General features: G+C 31.3%; 1 protein-coding gene across 1 annotated transcript; it reads right to left on the reverse strand.

Annotated features, from left to right (window-relative positions):
- LOC149235733 (homogentisate phytyltransferase 1, chloroplastic-like) lies at positions 1-24,888 on the reverse strand. Its single transcript, XM_089368640.1, has 12 exons — positions 24,701-24,888; positions 4,242-4,570; positions 3,329-3,412; positions 3,147-3,221; positions 2,938-3,021; positions 2,341-2,435; positions 2,150-2,252; positions 1,954-2,049; positions 1,305-1,376; positions 972-1,067; positions 413-517; positions 1-327 (listed from the first exon to the last, which is right to left on the reverse strand). The coding sequence occupies exons 1-12, from the start codon at positions 24,840-24,842 to the stop codon at positions 286-288; spliced, it is 1,323 nt and encodes a 440-aa protein (XP_089224766.1). The 5' UTR covers positions 24,843-24,888; the 3' UTR covers positions 1-285.

Below are 24,888 nucleotides of genomic sequence, written 5' to 3' on the forward strand. Positions count from 1 at the left end.
AACACCAAAAAGGAAATTTCCATTTTAGCTAACGATATCCATGGTCAGCTAAATAAATTATACCTTAAAAAACAATATAATCAAACTTCATTGCAGGAGCATTAAACAACCAATTTTACAAATATTGCGGGGCTCAACCAGTAATCAATCCATCTGGGATGTCCGGAAACAAAACCGAATAAGAAGCTTCAAAATTAACGAATAGACAAAGAATGCACCATCCTATTTCGTTAACACTCTAGGCAATCGCCCACACACCCAACTCTCTGTAACTCTTCGTTTCTGTCACCGAATAAAAGGCAGTAGCATATATTCTGCGCAGAAAAGCTGCACAGACGAAGCAATAAATATATTGAGGTAACTACACAGTGCAACAAAACAAAAGGGTGAATAATTCATGGGACAGTGCTACCTTCCAAACAAGCATATAGAAGGATGTAAAAGCTGCTTTGCTCTCCAAGTCCATGGAATATGCTCGGTGCCAAAGAATTGCAGAAAACAGGGCATGTGCAGAAATCTGTGGCACAAAAAGTTAAGTGCATATATCAGGTTTTCTTTGGTTTGTAAAGAAAAGAATCTTAACTTTATTGCATATTCAAAATCTTGTTTTTCTGAGTCTAGTTTATATGGTCTTCCAGCTTTGTTTAATTAATATTTGTATGTCTATTCTAAATTTCAAGAATATTTCAAAATTGGTCTGATAGAAATACATTAAACAATCACTTTAATAATTCACACAATTCACTTTGCTTGATTCCAAAATATTTCCTAAATACACCATCAAATTAAACTCAAAGATTACAAATTCCAGTAATATTTATAAGCCTGATACAGAATCTACACATTAGCTAAATATTTCCTTTTTCCAACGGTGAGTAATTCACACAACTTCCTAATGGAATTTCAATTTAAACATTAAAATTAATTCTTTATGCATTCAAATAAAATACCCAAAGCCTAAATATACATACTGTCACAATTTTGCTCCACATAAATGGAGAGACAGTTCCCACAATCATGCCAGCACAATACAGGGCTTGCAGTAAATATATGCAAACCCAGAACACCTGTTACAGTCATTCAAATAAAAAGTAAAGTTTCTAGCTATAAAGAGAATAATGGTATATATTATATACTCAGCAGTAAATATGCACTCTCAGAATTGAAGATACTTAAAAGACTATATATACCAAATATACACCAAGTTTATTAGTTTATTTAAATATTTATTTATTAAACTGCTACTAACTGCTTATTAATCATGAAAGAATGGTAAATAATGATTTCAACTCTGTGTTGCAGACCCGTTCTCGACCGAAACGAATGCTGTAAGATTGGATTCCAAAAGATTTATCTCCCTCCACGTCTGGTATATCCTGCTCATGTAATGATAATACAGTCAGTCATTTGATTTCAGACAATATATTAGAATAATAGTAATAGTTTTTCAGTTTAACTAAGTTTATACCATAAATAAAACTGAATATTATTGTGTTTGATCATATTACAAATAATAATGATTTTAGGGCACCTTTATTTAGAGGGCAACGTTTAAGAATATTTTGATTTTTGAAAATTTTTGAGAATTTGATGAATTTTAGTGAGATCAAACTATTAATTTTTAAGATTTTAAAATTTATAATCTAAACCATTTATGTGTTTTTTTTAGTCTATAATTTATAATTTAATGGTTAAGAGTATGTGAGAGGTCATATGCTTAAAACTAGAGTGAGTAGAGTATGCATGACTTTCGTACACTTAGCAGTCAAATCTCTAGATAGACATTACATATTAGATAATTTAAAAATAATTTAATTAATATATTATAAAAATATTATGTAAACCAAAATTCAAATCCTCAATTCTTCACACCAACAAACAAATGAAAATGGATAATACACCCTGCAAATAAATAAGATAATGGCCTAGGCCACACTACTAAGTAAATTTTACCTTACACAGCGCTACAACCACGGAGAAACAGCACGTGAACGCTAAAGTTAATGCTAAAGATTTGGTCAATACTGCAGGTCTTTTGTAAACGAAATTCTGACAAAATGGAGAAAAATTAGTACCAGAGAATTGTGTTATGACACTGAATTAATTCCAGAGAAGCTGGCAATTTAAAAGGTTCGGAAATAAAGCTTACTTGTATATGCTGGTAAATGGCGAGTTGAGCAGCAATTGTCCTTATGCATAGAATGGACGTTGCAGCAGGAAGAGCAATTCTTTTCCACCTTAACAAATTGAAGCTGAGAAATTTTTTTGCCATTAATTAATCCCCATGACATTATTCCTAAACGAGGCCTTATTTATCAGTTTTCAAAGAGCAGAAGAGACAATACATCAACTGAGTATGCAGTTCCCACAGCAAAGCCCAACCATAGAGCCCAAAGCAAAGGAGCTGAGCCAATCATCCATCCCATGGTAAGACTGCAATAGGAAAAGAGTGAGTTAGTTTTATATTTATATATATAATTAGTTAATTAATTAGATGAATTGGCAATTGGGTTTGGTTCTATTTATGTGATAAAAAGTTAATTACAGTTATATATAATAAATTAATTAGATGAATTGGCAATTGAGTTTGGTTCTATTTATTTAATAAAAAATAGATTTTTGTATGTAATTATCTCATTACTAGATGTAACTATTTTACAACCTCCGTAACTATATTATGTGACATGGGATCAATTTAGATGGCGATCACAATAACCTCTATATGAAGTGGCTATTAACCTTAACAATGAAAAAATCAAACATGAAACTTTCATCACTCACATAACTTTAAATATCTCCCAAAATCAACTATCTAACATGAAACTTTCATCACTCACATAACCTTAAATATCTCCCAAAATCAACTATCTAACTTCCCTAAGACAAATATTTTATATTCAAAGCACAAATAAAATGAACAGTTACTTGAGGACATACCGTGAAGGCCGAAAGCACAACAATTGCTCCACCTGCTTCCATGGAATATTCACCAGAGGCAAGAGGAAGGTATGGCTTGTTAATCTGATTTTAGAATAAGACCCACAAGCAAAACCTAGATTGTTGAACCTTAATCGAGACACAAAATCAAACCTGTAAGAACTGAATTAAACTGTCAAAAATCAGAAGAAATCCAAGTATTTCAGGACCTTGTCTATTTCAACATCGAACAGTTGGTTAAACCCCTGAACATAAATATTCATTAAGACGGCCAGTACCAAAGCCTGTATAAGATATGCCACAGTTACAACGTTAAAGCAATATTTGAATACAGTGTTGCTTCCATGCCTGAATTCATGCACTAAATTTGCTTTTGCCTACAGTGCACCACCTTTAGAAGCTCAATGAAAAACACAGGAGAAAGATCAGATCCACTTTGAACCGTCAACAGTGAAACAGATAGTATTCCTATCACCTGTAATCAAGGCAATTAAGGTAGTTAACTTTCAGGCATATAATCATGATGAAGAAACCAATGCAATGGAACACAATTTGATCTGACCAAGTTTTATGTAAACTGCAAACTGGGATGGATTCATCTGAACAACGGTTTATTAAATCCAAGATCCAGAAAACCATGACGTTCTAAAGGTGCAATCAAATGGTGCAAAAAACTGCAAGGTTAGCAAGGCCACACATTCTGCACATTGCCAGTTTCATGGTATTATGATTCAACGTTCTGGTATTATGATTCAACGTACATTTACGGATTTTGTTAGGAGTTGTTTATAATGCGATTTTTTGGAGATTTCGGTGATGGAATCTGGCAGAAGAAATTGAGGTTAAATCTTGATTTCTTGCAGTTAAAATGGTTTTTTAACTGCATATTTGGATTCAGCACCCTCGAAAACCCTGGGAGGCTTTCATTGTGCAGAAACTAGTTATCAAACTTGCGATTCCAATAAATTCCTCCGGATTTCGACGGGAAAAACCCGCCATAAAAACTTTCAAAAAATCAGGTTATAGACAACTGCATTTTGTTAAGACTAAGATTTTATTTGTCTATTATTTTTTTTCTAATTTAGTATTGAATAATGTAAGTTATAATTTCTGTCCTGGTACTTGTTTTAAATAGTATCCATAGAATTTTTTTCCTTTTCTAAATGAATTGCTTTTACACAGATAAGAACTTCACATTATTCAAATTTAATTTTTAATATTTTAATATCTTATATTATATACACAAAACCATAACCAGAAATTTTACGACTAAAACTATTTGCAAATCGTTTCCAAAAACTTACCGTTCCTATCACTGAGTAAGGCCGTGAAAAACGACAAAACGCCCTCCATGTATTTTTCAAAACCTCAATGGTAACTTGGGTATGGGCAGGGCTGGAGTCAGCAGCAGCATACCCATCAGGACTGATATCAGCTTCTGGCGTTACATATGTAATTGGACTGCTGTTTTCGCTGCTGGGAAGAAATCCTTCAACTCTGCTGCTGCTAATCACTCTAGGCTGAAACAAATGGCGTAAACCCAGAGGCTGAGTGCCTGATAGCTTTCTCTTGAAACAGAAGTATCTGCTCAGATTAGTATTCTGGATTGTACTTCGGTTGCCTCGTCCACACCCTGTGAACAATGATAGATATTTGATGAGCTATGGTTTTTCTGAATCTTTTTATGAATACAAGTTATTACTAAAATATTCATATGATGGTGCATTGTTTTTCAACCAGGAAAAAAAATCAACAATCTTCCATTAATAGATGATGTTTACATGGACAACATTGTCATGTTTATATATGCAATATCTCATCTATCTTATAAGAGGACATATCTTTGTATTTATATTATGATTGTCATGGGTTGTTTAGAAAAATACAATACTTATATCTGTTTTTTTTTCCATTCAAAAGTTTATTTTTTCAACTATATCAAATATGAAATATATAATTCACTTAGTCTCTCTGGTTCAAAAAATAGTCCCTTCATCTTAGTCTCTCTGGTTCAAAAAATAGTCCCTTCATCTTGTTAGAAAATGTAAAGTGGCAACCATTAAATCTAATTTTCTTTTTATCTTAATTCTTTCTTGTGAGTTTAGTTAGCCTTCTTGCATTCTTTATTTATATATTAGGCTCCTCCAGGTACCAAGTGAGTCATTCCAACAAGTCCTTCCTTGATCTAGTATTAAATAACTTCAAATTGCAACTTTGACCTCCTAGCTTCAATACTGTTTCTTCGACCTATAACTTCGTTTTGCAATTTCGTCCTTGTAGTTGTTGCGGGAACTATAGTCCAACTTCTTTTGACACCTTCCTAGAGCAAGATAGCTCCTACCAAGGTCAATGAGGCAAAGATAGAGTATCCTTCCAACAACAACAAGAGACTGCACCTCATTTTATTGCAACTTGGATCTGCAATTTGACATCCTTTGTAGTTGCAAAAACACTAGACTTTCACTTGTGAGAGAGAGACATAGCCCAAAAACAAGTCATTTTCTTCTTCTGGACCTTCACACTTCTTGTCTTCTTGCTTCCCAACTATAAATCAAACTTTTTCTTTGAGATCAAACTTCTTAGTCAGTGAGTCTCAAATGAGGTTGAACTACTCCTTTACATAGTGTTTTCAAGGGGTTGAATTCCCTCCTTTAGGTTGACCAAAAGTTGCAAGAGCCAACTTGTACTTTTGGAGTTTGTAGTGTCTTTCTAGACACAATTTTTTTTCCCAATTACACTTTTCCTAGAAGTGTCTTATAAACATGATGTTGACTTCTTTGACTCATGACAATAGATCCTAAGACCTAGCAAACCCTATAAGCATGAAAAACATGCTTTTACATAGAAGACCATCAATAAGAAACATGAAACCCATGCTTTAATAATAATAATTTTTTCTTTTATTCTTTTGTGTGTTACATAGGATACATATTGAAATGAGTACAAAAGCAATTATGAAGACCAGAACTAGTTACATTTTCAATACTCCCTCTTAATTAGGGAGTTATTCATAATTGTACCACTAGTACAACATCATTCTCAAATTGAAGAATTCTCATAAGAAGAGTCATATTGATAAGACAAGTGTAAGCATCATCATTATGACAAACATTATCTCTGAGGCATAACTAGACAAGCTCTACTTCATTCAAGAGCATTATGCTGGGAGGATTTACATGTGATACAACACTATGTCTACAAGGCACATATACCATCTGGATGTTCACAAGGGATGTCCTTTTAGGACTATTCTTATCTTGTATCTCTAATCATGAGTCCTCAAAGAATATCATTCCTCTTCAATTTCTCTTCACTTGGATACCTGTCTTATCCTCAAAGTGTGTGGCTACATTTCTTTTCTTAGATTCTATATCCTCAAGGAAACCACATATGCTTATCCAATCCTCCACCATTCTCTCTCTCCATTACTTGAAGACGATAATGCACTTGTGATGTCCAACATAACTCCCTCTCAGCCAGAGAGGATATCCCTATTCTCTCTTTAGAGAATAAATCCTTGCTCCTATCTAAGGAGACTCCTTAACTTCCTCTCAAATCTAAGTGAGATTCTTAACTTCTTTTCTAATTGGGGAGTCATATCTACAAGCTTTATATCTTATCTTCATAAGAGTATCAACTACTAGTTCTTCATAGTTGTTTGGCTCCCTCTTTTCTTTTTATCTCATTATATCGAGCTTGCTTTCTTTCGAGGTATCATGGAGCCATATTCACTCTTCAATCTTGTGACAGGATCCAGGTCATTTTTCTTGCTTATCACTTTCATATTCACCATCAGAGATGAAGGATATGCATTGAGCCTTTCCAAACTTCAAGTTGATCATAACTTCCTCATGAAATTGATCTCATTTTTTACCTTCAGGTTATCTTCTTGCATTGCTACCTTTCAATCCCAAGATGCACATCTTGACTTCATAGTTGTCAGGTACCATATATTGATCTTCCCTCAACATTCTTCATATATTATATCCATATAGTTGAACTTGCCTCAACTGTCATCATGTATTCCTGCAATATCCTTCCAGGTAGCTAAGTAATATGTTAACCAGATAACCAACAATAATTAAAAATAGACTTACTTCCTCATGATGACCTTCTCATCCAGACATTGAGATCATATGTTCCATTTCCACTTGAATCTTCCTTCATGCATTAGAGTGCTTAAGCATCAAACTATATTACCAAGTTATTGCTTTTTCCTCCAGAGATTATACTGGATGTTAATCATTATTCTATGATCTATAGAAAGTCTTAATTCTTTATTTATCCTTTTGTAAGACAATTATTTCCTTTAAAACATCACATAATCATATAGAGCATGTTACAAGATTTTATCCACACGAGTATTATCCAAGAGCCGCTTCCAATGTGTATCCCTATGCCTCTTATTCCATCATCTAGCTCATAATGAGCCTGCATCCTGACCCATTACATTCCTTCATCCTTTTAACAATAGTGTTTCTACATTACATGGAATGTATACTAACCTTGTCGTAATGCTTCTCCTAAGAAACTCCAAAATGATGGGTTTTATGATGATCCATCCTAGAAAGATGACTACCTCTAACATAATGTTGAATAATGCATGGATGAAAAATATGCAAAATGGCCTATCTATCTTCTTTTAAAGACTAGATTATTTTCTACAAAGAAACTTAACCAAGTAGATTCTACATATGCTACTATCACATTCTTTCCTCTATGATGTTATGAAAAATCAAGATTCTTTGCAAAGTAAACAATAGTGGGTGCTATCATAAAGGAAAGATTAATCCTCATAAAGAACCTGACAGATAGTGTGCCTTCTTCAATAGTGAATATCGTCCACATATTGTTTCTTCGGCTTCTTCGTAGGTTCTCCTATTTCCTTAGCTATGTGAGCCTCTCTTATTTCCTTTCTCTTGTTTTTCTATTGACTTGGACAAACCCTCTTAAAGTGTCCATATTCATTGCATGTAAATAATTGAACCTTAGACATATTTTTCTTCTTAGACTTCCCGAACTTTCCTTTCTTTAGCTTCTTCACTCGAGCTAGAAAGACTTGAGACTTTTCATCTAATCCAATGTCATATTTTACCTTGAACCTAGATTCTTCGAAGAGGCATTGATCCCACAACTCATCGAAAGGATTTGAATATTTATTAGAGTATATGCATGTTACAAAGATGCTCCATTCAGGTGGAAATGCATTTAATACACAACTGATCATTTTTGAATCCTAATTTTTTTATCCAAGCCCCTACAAGTGATATATTAATTGAAAGATATTCATTAGAAAGGATGCAATGCCCACATATTTTGATTTCTTCATCTTGTATAGTTTATTCTACAAAGTCATATTTTGTCTTGATGTACTTGTAGAGTACAAGTTCACTAGCTTGTCATACATAGCCTTGGAAGTTTTCAAAGTTGCAACAAATGGAACAAGAGGATATTTAATGGATTCAACTATGATCCTTTGTACCCTTACTTCCCCTTTCTTTTACTTTCCAGTTCTTGATCTTGTCTTTGTTAGGTTCAATAGTTTCCCCAGTTACATATTCCATTACCTCATGTTCTATAAGCGGCAAGTCAATGCTTTTCTTCTATACTAGGAAATTTGATGCTCTAATGAGCTTATTGTTCTCCTTGCAGAAAGAACCCGTATGAATTGTAGATTCAGACAGAGAGTGATAATATGATACTTGATAACCAAGATTGTCCTCTTCCTTGATGATGTCTCCAACTTTCTTGATGCCTTCAAGACCTTTGAAGAAACTTCAATATTGTCCTTGAAATATGTTTCCTAAGATTCCTACAACAACAATTTTTAAGAGTGATGAATGATACCAAGATCATTTTGATGCTTCCTTTAAATATCCCTTTTAATGAGCCTTTAGATAGATCTCCTTCTCTCAAGAGACAACTTTTCTTATAGTCTTCCTTTGATGAGAGATTAATGTAGTCTTGATCTTCTTCAATGTAGAAACCCTCCTTCCATATCAATAGGTCTCTACTCATTTTCTTCCATAAATGATTCCCCTTGACATGTAAACCCTTCTTTGTGTACACAAGATGATCCTTCCATCTTCCTTCTTGTTCACCTTAGCTCTAATACCATGTTAGAAAATATAAAGTGGCAGCTATTAAATCCAATTTTCCTTTTACCTTAATATTTTCTTGTGAACTTAGTTAGTCTTTTTGTGTTCTTTATTTAGATATTTTAATCAAACAAATATCAAGAACAAAAGCGGTAACAACACACAAAAATTAGGCTCTCACCTAGGGAGAAACCCCTCCAAGGGGAAAACCCGGAAAAAAATCTTCTTCCTTATAGAATCTAGTTCAAATGAGACAACAAAGACCCAAAACCTAGATCAGGTCTTCCTCCAAGTACCAAGTCAACCCTTCCAACAATTCCTTCCTTGATCTAGTACTAAACAACTTCAAACTACAACTTCGACCTCCCAACTTCAATACTGCTTCTTCGACCTGCAACTTCATTATGCAATTTTGGCCTTGTAGTTGCTACAAAAACACTAATCCAACTTCTTTTGAGACCTTACTTAATCAAAATAGATCCTCCTAAGGTCAATGAGGCCAAGATAGAGTATCCTTCCAACAAAAACAAGAGATTACACTTCGTCTTATTACAACTTGGATTTGCAATTTCAAACCTCCTTTGTCGTTGTATAAACCCTAGAATTTTACACGTATGAGAGAGACATACTCCAAAAAGAAGTCTTCTTCTTCTTCTAGACATTCACACTTCTTGTCCTCTTGCTTCCTAGCTATAGATCGAGCTTTTTCCTTGAGATCAAACTTCTTGGTGAGTGAGTCTCAAATGAGGTGGAATTGCTCCTTTATATAGCCTTTTGAAGGGGTTGAGTTCCCTCCTTTAGGCTGACTTGAAGTTTCCAGGGCCGAATTGTACTTTTGGAGTTTCCTAGACTTTCTAGACACACAAATAATTTTTTTTTCCCAATTACATTTTTCCTGGAAGGGTCTTATAAACATGATGTTGACTCCTTTGACTCATGACAATAAATTCTAAGACCTAACAAACCATAGAATCATGAAGAACATGTTTTTACCTAGAAGACCATCAATAAGAGGCATGGAACCCATGCTTCAATAATAATAACTTGTTCTTTTCTTCTTTTGTTTATTACATAGGATACATATTGAAATGAGTATGAAAAAAATTATAAAGATTGAAACTAGTTACATTTTCAACACATCTACTAATTTGTGAAAAATAAATATTTTTTTCCGATCTATCATTATACATCTTCAAAAAAAGGTCATACTATGCAGCATATATTTTTGCAGATCTTTGTAAAGAGTCACTGAAAAAATCAGAGAAAGTGATCTACCCTAGAAATTCTATTAGGCATTCCTTTGAGAATGCATCAAAAACGTTGTTCTACTCCCTATAAATATGAGAAGTCATATATTGAAAACAATCAATTAACACTCTTACATGTTTCATCCATTTAATGAGCTTGAGCATCTCAAAGAAAGATCTCATCTTGACCCATTCTATGACCACTTTAGAGTCTCCATAGACATCCATAGAAACTATGGGAAGCCACCTTGGATAGTATAAGATCCCCCAAAGTGAAATAATCTATGCTTGCTTGTTTGAGTCAAAGCCACTGTTCCAACATAAATGATGTGATGAACTCTAATACAATATATGCACCACTTCCACATGCATAATTACTTGATGCCCTATCAAATAAACCTATAGGATATTTCAACCAAATATCTATAGGAAGAATATACCTTGTGGAAACATTATTGGGAATAGGCCAAATTTTATTAAAATAAGAAGTTATCTTCAAACCAGTGAGCTGAATGTACATTGGAACATCATCAAATATTAGAGAATTCTAACAACTCCAAATGTCACAAAAGACATAAAAGGGAAGTGTGTGATATTCCACATATGTTGTATTCCATTCTAAAGACATGCCTCAATTGAATTATGATTCCAATCAACAAATAAATGTAAATTGCTCAAAACAAAAATCCAGATAGAGGTTGCAAATGGACAGGATAGAAAAAAATGTTCCACACTTTCAAGCCCCCAATTGCACATGATGCATCTCATGGTACCATAAAGGCCTCTTTTACATAAATTATCCCATGTAAGAATTATGTTATGCCACACCAACCATACGAAGTATTTGAGCTTATTAGGAAGTTTCCACTTCCATATTTTTTTATACCAATTTCGGTCGGCTATAGAATGATGTACGTGGGATATGTATATATATGCCTCCTTTATTGAGAACTTGCCTTGTAAATTCTTACCACGCCATGGGTATACATCATCGGAATCAGAAAGTGAGATGTCCGCACTATGTAAATTTTGGATAAATTTCTCCCACTCAATAGCTAAAACTCCAATAATGTCAATCCCCCCTTCCTAAACCCAAGATGGAGTCAATGCATCTATTGGAACATATATATGATATAAATAATAGATCCCTTTGCTATGTATATGACTGATAAGTGACTCTGACCTAGAGTGATCCTTGAAGAATCCTTTTATGGGATCTAAACCGATCTCCACATTTTTTCCACAACCTATCTCCCAACTTAGATTCCCTATCAACCAATGGTTAATTTTCATCATGTTTTTCTAGATGTATGAAATTGATAAAGGAAACCAAACTCCTTCCTTTAACCAATCCCCAATACAATATTTGTTAGGTTTTAAATTAAAACCAAGATACTTGAAACCACGGTCCATATCAATAGTCACAACATTAAAAAAAATTGCAATCTCCATAAAAAATAACTCCGCATGGCACTTAATAATCATAAAAAATGTTGTGTTATTTAAGTAAATTGTCAGTGCTTCTTCAAAGGAGTAAATAATTTGGAATAAAACCTCCCACTCCTTGACATAAATATTCCCTATAACAAGAACATCATCCACAAAAATGATATGAGTAATGGATATGTTTTTGGTGATCCTGCATCTAGAGATTAAACCACGAGAGTGAAACTCTGAAAGCTTCCTACTCAAACCATCAATGACCAACATGAAAAGATGGGAGAAAGAGAGAAACCTTGTCTTAAGCCCTTTAAGGCTTTGAAAAACAAGTTGGAACCCCATTAACTATGACAACATAATTAACTGATATGATGCATGCCATTATCTAGTCCACAACGTGAACTAATAGGCCAATCTTATGCAATATCATCCTAAGAAATTCCCAATCTACACAATCATAAGATTTAATCAAATCAATCTTCAAAAGACATGCTTCCTTATGCTTAACCTTGATAGAATGTAAACATTCTTGGGTTATGGCCTCCACACCTTTTATTTTCCCATGGTCCAGAAGCCCAAATTGTTCCTCTGAAATGTATTTAGATAGGGTTTCTTTAATATATGTAACAATGATCTTTGAAATCATTTTATATTCAATATGACATAGTGAGATAAGTATGTAGTCAGAGAAAGTAGAAGATTTAGAAGATTTAGGGATAAGATTGATAAATGTAGCATTGAAAAAAACTTGTAATAGTGCACCTAATGCAGGACTCCTCTTCCATAGCAAGAAGATCTTGTCCCTTGATGTCTTGGAAAAGTAGGAAGAGTTCTACACTCCACCCATTTATCACTGAGCTCTTGTCCATAGCTAATGACTTCAAAACCTTATTTATTTCTTCAAACATGATTGGTCTCCATATATCATCATTTTCCTCAGCACTAAACATTTGTGGATACAATTGGATGAACCCCAATTGGTTTTGAATATCCACACCTTCTCTAGCTCGATATTGGATGCTAAAGTATCAAGAAACTTCTGGTCGTAGATCTTTTAGAGAAGAAATATATCTTCCCTCTCCATCCAAGAGACCCTAAACAATATTCACTCTCCTCCTTTTTTATGCATGATTATGAAAAAATTAGTATTTTTGTCTCGAGTTCCTATCCAGATTGCCTAATTCTTCAACCTCCATTCCTCCTCTTTATGCCTTAAAATTTGTTTCCTTCGTCCTTCAAGGAAAAAAGAATCTTGTTTATTAGCATCTGAGAATTATGTCAAGCCTAAAGGATCTAATAATGCTTTCATTTTCAAGTCTATAGAGGCTAATTCTTGTAGGTGTTCCTAATTTTTTTCTACACTCCCACCTTTTCACCGCCTTCTTTATCTTAGAAAGAATATGGAATACCAAGTCCATCCTACTATCTTGTGGAGAAACACGTGGATTGGACCAAGATTCCCGTACTAAATCTTCAAATGACTTTTCCTTTAGCCAATTATTATTAAATTTGAAAAAAAATCCTTCCTAATCCTTTTCACCACTCCAATGAAGAAATGAAGGGTCATGATCAAATATCATTGTAGGCATAACCCATGAATGGACTTTCCCCAGCCGAGATACTAGATTTTCTTGGACTAAAAGATGATCCAATTATTTAGAAATGTCTTCCTCTTGTCTTTTTGTTCCTCCAAGTTGGCATAATAGGATCTGATGCATATTAGTTGTTAATGATCCATCTTTTTCTTCATTTTCATATTAAAAAAAAAAAAAATCAACAATTTCACATTTACTTTTTCATTAAGTTTGTTTTATATATAGATGACTATTATTAATAGGGTTATTTCAAGTGGTTAGGTAGAATTAATGTTATCTTGCACATCTAGCTTCAAATCCCCCCTATTCACATGATGAGCTATAATTTATTGATAATTATTTTTATAATGGCTTCATGCGCATGAATACGCAAACTCTTAAATGAAACCTTACTAAAAGGGAGCTTGATTTATTTCTTAGCATATATCTATATATATATATATATATATATATATATATATATATATATATATATATATATATATATATATATATATATATACGCAAACTCTTAAATCATAGTTTCATCTTAAATATGAATCTAGTAAACACGGAGAGTTCAAATCTACCAAGATGCAAACCTTTTCTTGAGTGTAAAACTTGAGGAAAGGTTTACACCTTGAGAGATTTGATTCCTCTCATGGCTTGATAGATGATTAGTTAAGATGGATCTATGTCAGTTTTCAATAATATTATTTAAATTTCACATCTCTATATAAAAGTATTCTCATTTTTAATTTTATTAAAACCTTGATTTAATTTTTGAATATTCATGGAATATTTTTAGTAGTATTCTGACTTTTAATTTTATTGAAACCTTGATTTTATTTCTATGGAATATACACATAAATATTTTTAGTAGTAAAGAGGATAAAGGGTTTAGATATATCTCAAAAGTATGTATAACATTTTTTCTTTTAGATTTAATTAAACAAATTATTATAAAATAAAATATTTATAAAATAGTTTGATTGTGAAATGAGTTATGGCTTTTGGACATGTGGTATTGATGAGGCATGGTATTGTAACAAAACCTATTTACAAGTTAATTATATTCATGGTAAAGTAAAGGTGAATATACAAGGATAATTATAAATATGAAGGTTTTATGTATTTATCAATAAAAGTTAAATATGGCTATAGAATAATTATTTTAATATATATATATATATATATATATATATATATATATATATATATATTTATATATAATTTCTTTCTATCTAAAAAATGTTTTTTTATCAATTTTATTTTTTATTTTTAATTGAACTAATATTTTACTTACGCTACATCTACTTCATAATGTGGTTCTATATCACTTTAAATATTTTATTATTTTTTAATTGAATCTACATGTAAATATTTACTAGTATTTATACCATTACACTATTTCTTAATTATTAATATACAATTATGTAAATTGCTAATCATATTATTAATAATCATTAAATTAATTTTTAAAATTTATTTAAATAAATATAATTAAATAATTAATATTAAATATATTTTTAATTATTAAATTACATTAAAAAAAATCCTCAAAAATATTTCTCCAAAATATTTAAAATATAAATTTTGAAAGGTTAATAACCTAAAATATACCACAATGATGTACAAAACACTAATATATCACTTAAGTTTTTATGGAGTATGCATATTTTAAGTAAAAACAACGAAAAAAACTATTAAAAATGGCTTTCTATTACATTAATCCAAAAAACAAATATCCCATCCCATAACCAATTGATTCTGGTAATGGAAAAAAATCTAGAAAATGATGGCAACTTGAAAGTATGGGTTCTACATGAAATTGAAAATTCTAATTTCTTTTAAGAAAGTGATGCATGGCATGTTAGCTAACGATGGATGGAGATTAATGGTAAAGACTTGTGTTTAAAGAGTATTGTTTTCACGATAGAAATGTAAGTATATGGTAATGAGTTAAGTATTTATGATTAAATGTTTTATTTACATATTCATTACAAATAAGATTGTTCATCTTATTTGAACATTTAAATGTGTAAATGGAGAGGTTTGGTGATGGTTGAGATGAATCAAATAATGTAATAATTTTATTTAATAAATAAGTATATATTCAAAAAAAAATTAAAAAAGGAGTTTGAGACTAAATTGAAAATATGACATTTATGAACAAAAATACTAAAAAAAATTCAATGTTTCAAGATATATATTTTCATAGATATTTTAATATAAAATTAAGTAAAAGTATCAAACATTTTGACTAGAAAAAGAAATCACGACACACATTTTAAGAGAGTTTTACAGGATATATTCATTGAAACTAATTAGGATGAAAATAGCTATACTCTTGCAATTTTAAGCTTTAAAACTCAAAGTTCAAAGATCACACTAGAGATGAGCTCTTAAATATTTTTTAGAGGAAATATTTTAAAATGTACACATGTTTTAATAAATTTTGTAATATCCAAGAAATTTAAGTGTATTGATCCATTTAAGGACAAGGATTGGGTTCTTGCAAACCATATGAAGAATGTAAAGACTAGGAAGAGAAAAGAAACAACAATTAAAAATCAACCTTTACTTGGAAAACTCCATGGTAAAAAAGGCTATATATCTCTAAGTGAGAATAAGCATGAGAAACAAAAATTAAACAATCTACTTAGAGTGCTAGAAGAAGCCTCTTTCTTGTATTGAATCTTCTCTGTTTAAATGTTGAGTGTATACTAAAAGTGAAACTATTAGAACTATCAATCAATTATTTTGAGAAGGTTACCTTCTCCAAAGTTTCTTTAAGCCATTTCTCAATGAAGTATCATAATGGTGCCACGGTAACCTCTTGCTTCACTCATACTTTGAATAACTCATCTTCAGTATCTTTCAAATCATATTTGACTTGATGTATTTTGTCCAATTGGTCTTCATTCTTACCAATGAAATGAACTAACCATTTATCACTTTATTCCTAGGGGAAATCAACAAGTTTATTGAAATCATTTCCCCAGGTAGATTCTAAAACATCAACATATTCCTTTCATTTTCTCTCTGTTTAATAGCATTGTGTCGATGATAAAACCAAGCCCCTCTAATTCTTTTGTGACTTCAATTAAATTAAATACCAATCACTCCGATGTGTCTTAATATTATCGCACTTGGAAATTAATTAAGAATGTCTTAACTCTTAGTTTCTAGCAAAATTCTCCTTTGATTCTCCATTGTGATGGAATATTTTTCTATTTCCTTTGTCCTTTATTCATATTTGATACCTTCATGATGAATGTAGGTAATACTCTTTATAGTACATTTCCTAATTTTCTAAGTTATTTTGCAAATATTCAATGAGGGAGTTAATTCTCATAGATAAGTTGGTCAAAGTTGTAGTCACCTCCCACACTTCTAAGATCATATCAATTTTATAATTGATATTATTGGAAACATATTGTTGGATTTCAACAAGTAGACTATATGATAGTTTAATCTTTTAACTACTCTTTTGTATGTCTTATGAACTTGAAATTGGCCTAATAGTAGAGATTGGTTCAACAAGCAATGGCTTTGATAGTAAATCCATTTCTAACTCTTTTATTATTTGTTTTAATGTTACATTTTATACTTCTTGCAATAAGATTGAATAGATCAATTCGTATTTAGTATCCTAATGAAATTCAAATAGTTTCAAGGGCTTTATTTAATTGATATCAATTATGAGTTTCCCTTACCAACAAATTCATCATTTTGTACATTTATTTTCTCAAATTGTAATTTTTTAAGATTCTTATTATATTGGACCATTTGATGTAATGATTCAATTTCAAAATGTACTAGCTCTGGTTGAGCCAGTTCCTTAGAAGTAGATTAACTTTCCAAAGTTTCCTTTCTATCGATTTTGGTACCTCTCGTGTTTCCTTGGTATCATAAATTGGCATAACCTGACTATTTATGTATTTAGATGTTCCATGGGTGTTGCTTTTCTTTTTTTTCAAACCAACTGAAACAACATGAGACCTTTCAAGGTTAAATCTCGACTAATTCCCATAATAACCTTCTTTAGCAGTATTATTAACACATTATTAATCTTCTTCTTTAGCTACGTTTCTTAAGGTCAACTCGTTAAAGTCGATGTGTTGTGACTATTGGGAAGTAGAGACAACACTTGTGACTGAATTTCCATGTTGTTTCTATGGTAAATTAGTGTTATATACAAAACTCAAATCTTTATGAAAAGCTAGTGGAGTATCAAAAACCATTTTCTTTTCTCAAGCACCTTCAACTTGTCTTCTTGAATTGCAATGCCATGTCTAGTGGAATTAAGATGAAAAGTAAAAATAAGCTATGGGTTAAAACCTTTTACTCTTTCCAACTCATTCAATTTAAACACATCAAAATAAGTAGAATACTCATCAATTCCGGAAATATTCCTAAATTAAAACTTCCAAGTGAAATAAAGAGAGATATAAATTGCTTCTTTATTTATTCATTAAAAAAATGAGTCGAGGACATGTACTGTCAACATAATTATGCTAAAAATATTTTTTCATAGACATAAGTTGGGAGTACAAATGGATTCCCTTCAAATCCAAATAGTTGAATGCATGAAAAGTTTTTCTATGTCTATAAATTTCCTTTTCTTCTTTAAGTATGAGGGCTTCTTGAGAGAATCTTCTAGCAATTGGATTAACAAACATTCATCTACATATTGACATAAAAAAATTCTATACCGAATAAAATGGAATCAAGTCTTATGTCTCCAAAGGGATGGGTAATAGAATTGAACAAGGTCAAGATCAAAATCATAATGATGCAACCTCAAGAGGCATTTAAAGAAGTTATAGTAAGCAATGTCATATATCATATATGAACACATATAATACCATTTTGATTGAATGAAATTTCTTAATTAATAAGTATTTACCACTAAGATTGCATGGGCCCAGTCAAATATCGCTCTCTTTGTTGGAAATAATTTTTATTTAAGAGACCCAAGGTTCGACCGTAGGGTGCCAACAAAGGGCCCATCGTAGTCTAGCATGGCGTTAGCATTTTCAATCTTTTGCAAGGGAAGAAGGTCTCACCCAAGGCATGATGAGACTAATAAGTGATATTTTGGGGTATTAGGAGGTGATATGATTCACTCCCTCAATTAAAATATAAAATAGACTTATAAGCATTCACAAATCTATAGAATGATTCTTGTGCAAAAATAAAATAACACATCAAATTGAATCTAACATGAGACCTTTATTTTTTATAAGTAGGCACATAATTGTGATCAGATTCATACATAAGCATAGATTTAAATCCCCACAATAATCTCTTTATATATATATTTAGTCCAGCTCAATATTTCAAATACAAAGCCATATTGATTCAAAGTGATATGCTCAAAACTTCTTCCAAAACTCTCATTAAAGACTCAAAATTATGATAATTTTACAAGGAAATACATCTACAAAATGTGATTCTTAATTCAGGAAGCACGTAGGCCTTCTTTTGGTCAACCTAGTCATATTTTCTCTGTGCGCCTATATATAATCTTTGGCCTCTTGAATCTTGTCCACACTCATTCGTTGTAGTCCACTTTAACCATATTGATGAGATCTATCTCTGCTTGAGCCACATTTGCTTTATCTCTTCAACTTTAGCAACCTAATCCTTCTTTCATGGATTTGACAAGTTCTAGTGTAACTGCTCGATTTTTTTCTTGCCACTTTTTCTAGTGTTACTTTTCAGCCAAATTAACCATCATTTTCCAGCTCGTGCATCTTATTTTTCTATAGTTATTTTTCGCCAAAATTGATAACAAAAATAAAGGATCCAATAGGCTTCGACCATAGTCTATTGACTTTCCCTCGAGTCAATTCTTTTCCTTTGCACTTGATCCCTCATGGGGTTGCTCAACTGATGTTGATTCTTCCTATGCATGTACAAAAGCTTCTCCTTCAAATTAAGGACCCACCTATGGAATGACCTCTGAAACCTTGTGGAGGAATGATCTATATATGTTCAATTTATCCTTCAATGCCCCAATCGAAGTAGAGGCCTTATCAATGAACTACTAAGCTGTCTACGCATCTATATTCTAAATATGTGTTGCAATCAAGGCCTTCCATTGTGCATCTATTATAATATTAAACTTACAAAGTTGCAAATACTTTTCTTGAACTATAGGCTTAAGATCCTAGATGATAGCTTTGGTATTGTGGGATGCTTCTTCTAAGGCAATGATCTTATTATTTGTCTCTTTAGATTGGTCTAGGAGCTACAACTATTGCATAAGCTCAGAAGTGACAAGAGATTTTTTCCATTAACTTTTTCTTTTTCTCTCACAACTGATAGATTGGTTGGTTGTGCTTAGTGAGAAACCAAAGCCAATATTGTACTTGGCTCAAGATTTCTTGGGAATATTTTGTATGTATTGAATAATAACTCTAAAAAAGGACCCTTGCCCTACAATTTGATCGATTTTTTGATTGAATTGTTCTATAGAATCCAAAGTCTTCCTGCACAACTCACAAGCGATATAGTGTAGATATTTATTTGTAGCAACTAATTTTATCCAAGTGTTTTTAATAAATTCAATACATTGTATGGTCTCCTAAGAAGAAATATCTTCTAGTGCATTAGAAGCATTATCAACAACTATTGGCCATATTTGTTGAATTTTAACATTTATATCCCCAACCTACACCTCAATGTGCTCCTTTTGTGCATGCAACTGATAACACTCTTCTATGACTCTAAGAAGTTGTTGTTGTAGTTGCTTATGTATAAGAGTGAGGTCACTATTTAGACCCAAGATGTAGGTCAATGTTTCCTTTTGGTTTCCAGTGGTATTTAATTCACGTTTGTAAAGCTTTTTCAGTGGGCCATAAACCCATGAATTTACAAATGATTGCATATGTTTGCATGTGATCCCTGTGAGCCTGCAGTGCCAGATCATTTAAAATGACCCTGGGAGTTACCGCTGCTTTGGGTTTGCATGGTCTGATGTGTGCTTTGTCTTTAGTGCCTTGCTCCTTGTCTTCTTCCTCATTTTCCTTTGTTAGTGAAGCCCCTGTGGAGGGGGAGAGGAGAGAGGGAGAGGGAGAGAGAGAGAGAGAGAGAGAGAGAGAGAGGGAGAGGGAGAGGGAGAGGGAGAGGGAGAGGGAGAGGGAGAGGGAGAGGAGAGGGAGAGGGAGAGGGAGAGGGAGAGAGAGAGGGAGAGGGGGGAGAGAGAGCAAGAGAGGGAGAGCGAGGGGGGAGAGAGAGAGGGGGAGAGAGGGGGGGAGAGGGGGGAGAGAGGGGGGGAGAGGGGGGAAGAGAGAGAATTTGACCTTCCCATGAGAATTTGTATTCATGTCAAGAGATTGAGAAGTTGAGAAGCTAGCAACTCAAGTGTTTCAACAAACTGAGTATTTCATCAAGTCAAGTGTGGGTGAAGGTACATTTCAACAGGTCGGTTGTTTCAAGAAGATGAGCATGGGTAGAGGTAGGTTTCAATAGGCCATGTGTTTCAACAAATCAAGCATTTAATCAAGCTGAGCATGGTCAAAGTTATGTTTCTAAATGCTTTCAGTAGTATACGCACGAGGGGTGAAAACAGGGAAACAATGATGCCAAACAAAGGAGTTACACTGAGCAGTGCAAAGACACCTTAACTTCACTTTAATATTCAATCAGGAAAAAGAATAACTTCCAAATATAATATTGCATTAATGTGAGCATGATTATATAATATAAAGTATGACTTTTAAAATTCATATTCCAAAATATTTTTATATTCTATCTCTTTTATTTTCTTAATTTACAAAATTACTAATTTCTCACTCAATCCCCCAAAATTAAGTGTCTAATATTTATAAAGCATCATTTCATAAATTCAATTCCATTAATTTTATATATATATATATATATATATATATATATATATATATATATATATACTCACTCTAAGAAAAATAAATTTTTATTGAAATATAAAATTGAATTTTCTTCGAACCCCTCAATGTCAATTATGATTTAAAAGTCATAAACATTTTATTATAAAATAAAATCATTTTTAAATATTATTTAAAACCTATTAAATTTATTTCTAAATTTAATTAAAAAAATTGAAACAATAATTTTTCTCATTTTTAACAAATAAATATTATTTAAACCTTCTAAAATGAATTATAAATTTAATTATAAAAAAAACTTTAAACAATAAGTTTTAAATAAAATATGATAAATTTTATCCTCTTCATCCAAATCTGGAGTCATTTGATTTCGACCTACCAATAATATTATGCCTCTTCATCCAAATCTTGAGTCATTTGATTTCGACCTACCAATAATATTATGTGCATTTAAAAATGGTGTATTACTTTCAACCTTGTAAATGGGATCACATTAACTTACTTTTAACTTTAAAATTAATCAGGAAATAATCTAAACTTTTAATTATGGAGTTCTTTAAATGCCTTTTTTTAAATAATAATCTAATATGATTTTGATAAACCAATAAAAACTAAACATAATCCAGGGAAATTTTATATTTTTAATTAAATTACATGTGCAAATATATTTTCTTAAAAAATTATTATAACAAAATTTAATTTATAATATTAAAAAAAATTATTGTTATTTATTTAATTTTTAATAATTTCAAACTCTAATTTATATGAAATGGGGCTTTGTGAAATACATGCCAAATACATTGAAATGTTAAGTAAATATAATATTGGACATCTGTATTCCAACCAATTGAGTAGCCCTTACTGTAGATCCTTTAATAAAAGGTTACAGCTTTTGGAACAAAAGTTACTCCTTAAATGTGTATGTTCAAGAATATATATTCTAACACAATTTCATTCGTATAAAATTGTATTGTGAGTAATATTATAATAAAAGCTAATTTTAATATTATAAATAATAATAATATTTATATATTATTTTTAATATTTACAAAATAATATAGGGATAGATGAATTGTATTTAAAATATATAGAAATTATTATTTTTTTTTAATGTTACACATTATATATTTATAAAAGATGAATATATTTATAATTTATTTACACTTATTTTAATTTTTGATTTACTAAATTTAGAAAGATGAATATATTTATAATTTATCTAGATTTATTTTAATTTTTGATTTACTAAGTTTAGAAAGGAACAAAAAAAAAATTAAAAAACATTTGCATTTTAATAGAGAAAAATTTGATCTCTATTTTACATTAAAGAAAATTATCATGAACAAAAACTATTATTATAATGGACAAAAACTATTAGATAGAGAATTTATGTTTTTTTATTTTAATTTAATTTAATTTTGATTTATTTTGACTGAGTTAGAATGTTAAATATTACAACATCTCTATCTTATTTATATATTAAGGAATTAATTAATTTTTATTTTTAAAACTTAAACATATCAAATGTTTTGGTAAATCTAATATAAAAAATTAAAGTAATTAATAAAATGGTATTCACCTTAAAATGATGGTAATGGCACTTTACTTCTAGCTATATGAGTGAAGTAAACTTTGTAGAACCATAAAATGTAGATTAGGCATCATCATGTATTTTAAGTGTTGTATGTTGTGTTTGTGTATAACAAACTACACATTTCTAAGAATATCTAATATAAAGTATGTTTATTATAAGGGGTTTAAGGTTGCAAATTAAAGAGTAGAAAGCCAATAAAGCTATAATTTTGGGTAGAGTTTGAATATGTGTAAGATACTTTAAAACTTTTAAAAAATATTAATTAAAAAAATATTGGTCCTAGATAAAAATATAGGACCTTTGAAGTATCTAAAAAGGAGTACAAGGAATTATATGAAATAAATTTTTTTTAAATAGATTCCAAGTAGATTGGTCTTTCCAAAAAGGAGTACCAAGGATTATATGATATAAATTTTTAAATAGATTCCAAATCAATTACTAATCAATTCATTGTATATAAGAAACAAGTATGTCTTTTATTTTTTGGCCCAAAATATATATTGTAAAAAATTAGGATTTTTTATTCCATGCCAAGTTAGAAATGCATGTTTGTCCAAGTTATGATAGCGTTTTTTTTGCAAGAAAATACTAAGATCTATGAGATCATATTTTTTTATAACTTTGCCTAGCTTTTATTTTATCAATAGCTTCTTATGACCTATATCTTTGTCTTTTTAAATATTTACCTCATATTGTTGCAAACTTGGGTTTATATAGATGGGTTGGAAACTGATTTCAACGGTTGCATCTTTCACACGGTTTTCACATGTTCATTTATAATAGTTTTTGCAAGAAAATACCTAAGATCTATAAGATCATATTTCTTTATGATTTTGCCAAGCTTCTTTATACTTTGTTCATGTTTTACCAATAGCTTACTAATCCTTGTATCTTTGTCTTCCTAAATATTTACCCCTATTTTGTTGCAAACTAGGGTTTAGATAAGTTAGAAACTGATTTCAAATATTACACCTTTCATAGAAGTTTTTACATGTTCATTCATCAACATTAATAAAAGATAAAAGATTTTAAGATGAATTTGAAAATTAAGATTTTACAATGAATCTGAGAACTAGTCATTGGAATAGTGATGTTTGGATTTCACAAATGCATGGAGGAACCTCCTAATTCAACTTCTTCTCATGAGATTTTAACTTAATGAAGTCTGCACAAATGGCTCCCACTTCAACCTTTTTTCACCAGCTTTGATAGTAAAACGTGATGGATACTAAACTTCCGACTTTAACCATTTTTCATGCATTTTGATAGTAAAACATAATAGATACTAAACACCATGCAAACCAAATAATCTACCCCATAAATAATCTCCTTTTTTATAACAACACTACACAAAATATTAAAAAATAAATAAAATTACCTCAATTCATTAGGTTTTTTTTCAATACTGTGGATTCAATATATATGATATGGAGCTATAACTAATGTACAACACTAATGTGCAAAGGCAGTATATGCCACCTGTTCGATTTACTCAAATGTAACATATATCATATACAGCTCCAAAAATATTTGTTACCTTACATTAATACACCCAACGAGCTATAACTAACGTACAACAATAATGTACAAAGGCAGTATATGGCACCTGTTCGATTCACTCAAATCTAATATATAGCATATACAGCTCCAAAAATATTTGTTACCTTAAGTTAATACACCCAATCGAGTTTTAAATTTTGGAAGGGAAAAGTTCTGAGAAGCAGGCCCGGAGATAAGGCTATGGTCTGGAAGGAGACAGTTCTGACAAGCAGGCCCGGAGATAACGCCATGGTCTACATTTTGTGATGAGTCTCTCTTTGTTATAAACGGTGTAGATTTTGATATAAATGGTGTACATTTTGTGAGAACTCAGAAACTCCATTTAAAAAAGATTTCGATGCAAAAACTATAAAGCGAGAGTGAGGTGCTTTACCCGGAAGTGCGTTGATCGAAATAATATTTCGCCCTGTCACAGCTGCCATTGTCTCTATTTCGCTTCCTGTTGTTGATGGCGTTGGCTGAGATGATATTTTCTCTATTTTTGCTTCCTCTTCCTGTTGCTGATTGGCTCTCATAATGACTGCATCTATCTACTGTGTGAGCGAGAGATAATTGGTTTGG

The sequence above is a fragment of the Pinus tabuliformis genome, chromosome 8, assembly GCF_031772625.1.
Source record: "Pinus tabuliformis cultivar Carrire ecotype Pingquan chromosome 8, CPIR1, whole genome shotgun sequence".
Lineage (NCBI taxonomy): Eukaryota > Viridiplantae > Streptophyta > Pinopsida > Pinales > Pinaceae > Pinus > Pinus tabuliformis.

Excerpts from the sequence above, each read along its gene's own strand:
- LOC149235733 (XM_089368640.1), bottom strand. The coding sequence starts at position 24,842 with ATGAGAGCCAATCAGCAACAGGAAGAGGAAGCAAAAATAGAGAAAATA. Across the intron at positions 2,253-2,340 it reads GCATACTCAGTTGATGTATT|CTTCAATTTGTTAAGGTGGA; the intron begins GTCTCTTCTGCT and ends AAAATTTCTCAG. Across the intron at positions 1,377-1,953 it reads TGGTTGTAGCGCTGTGTAAG|GATATACCAGACGTGGAGGG; the intron begins GTAAAATTTACT and ends TTACATGAGCAG.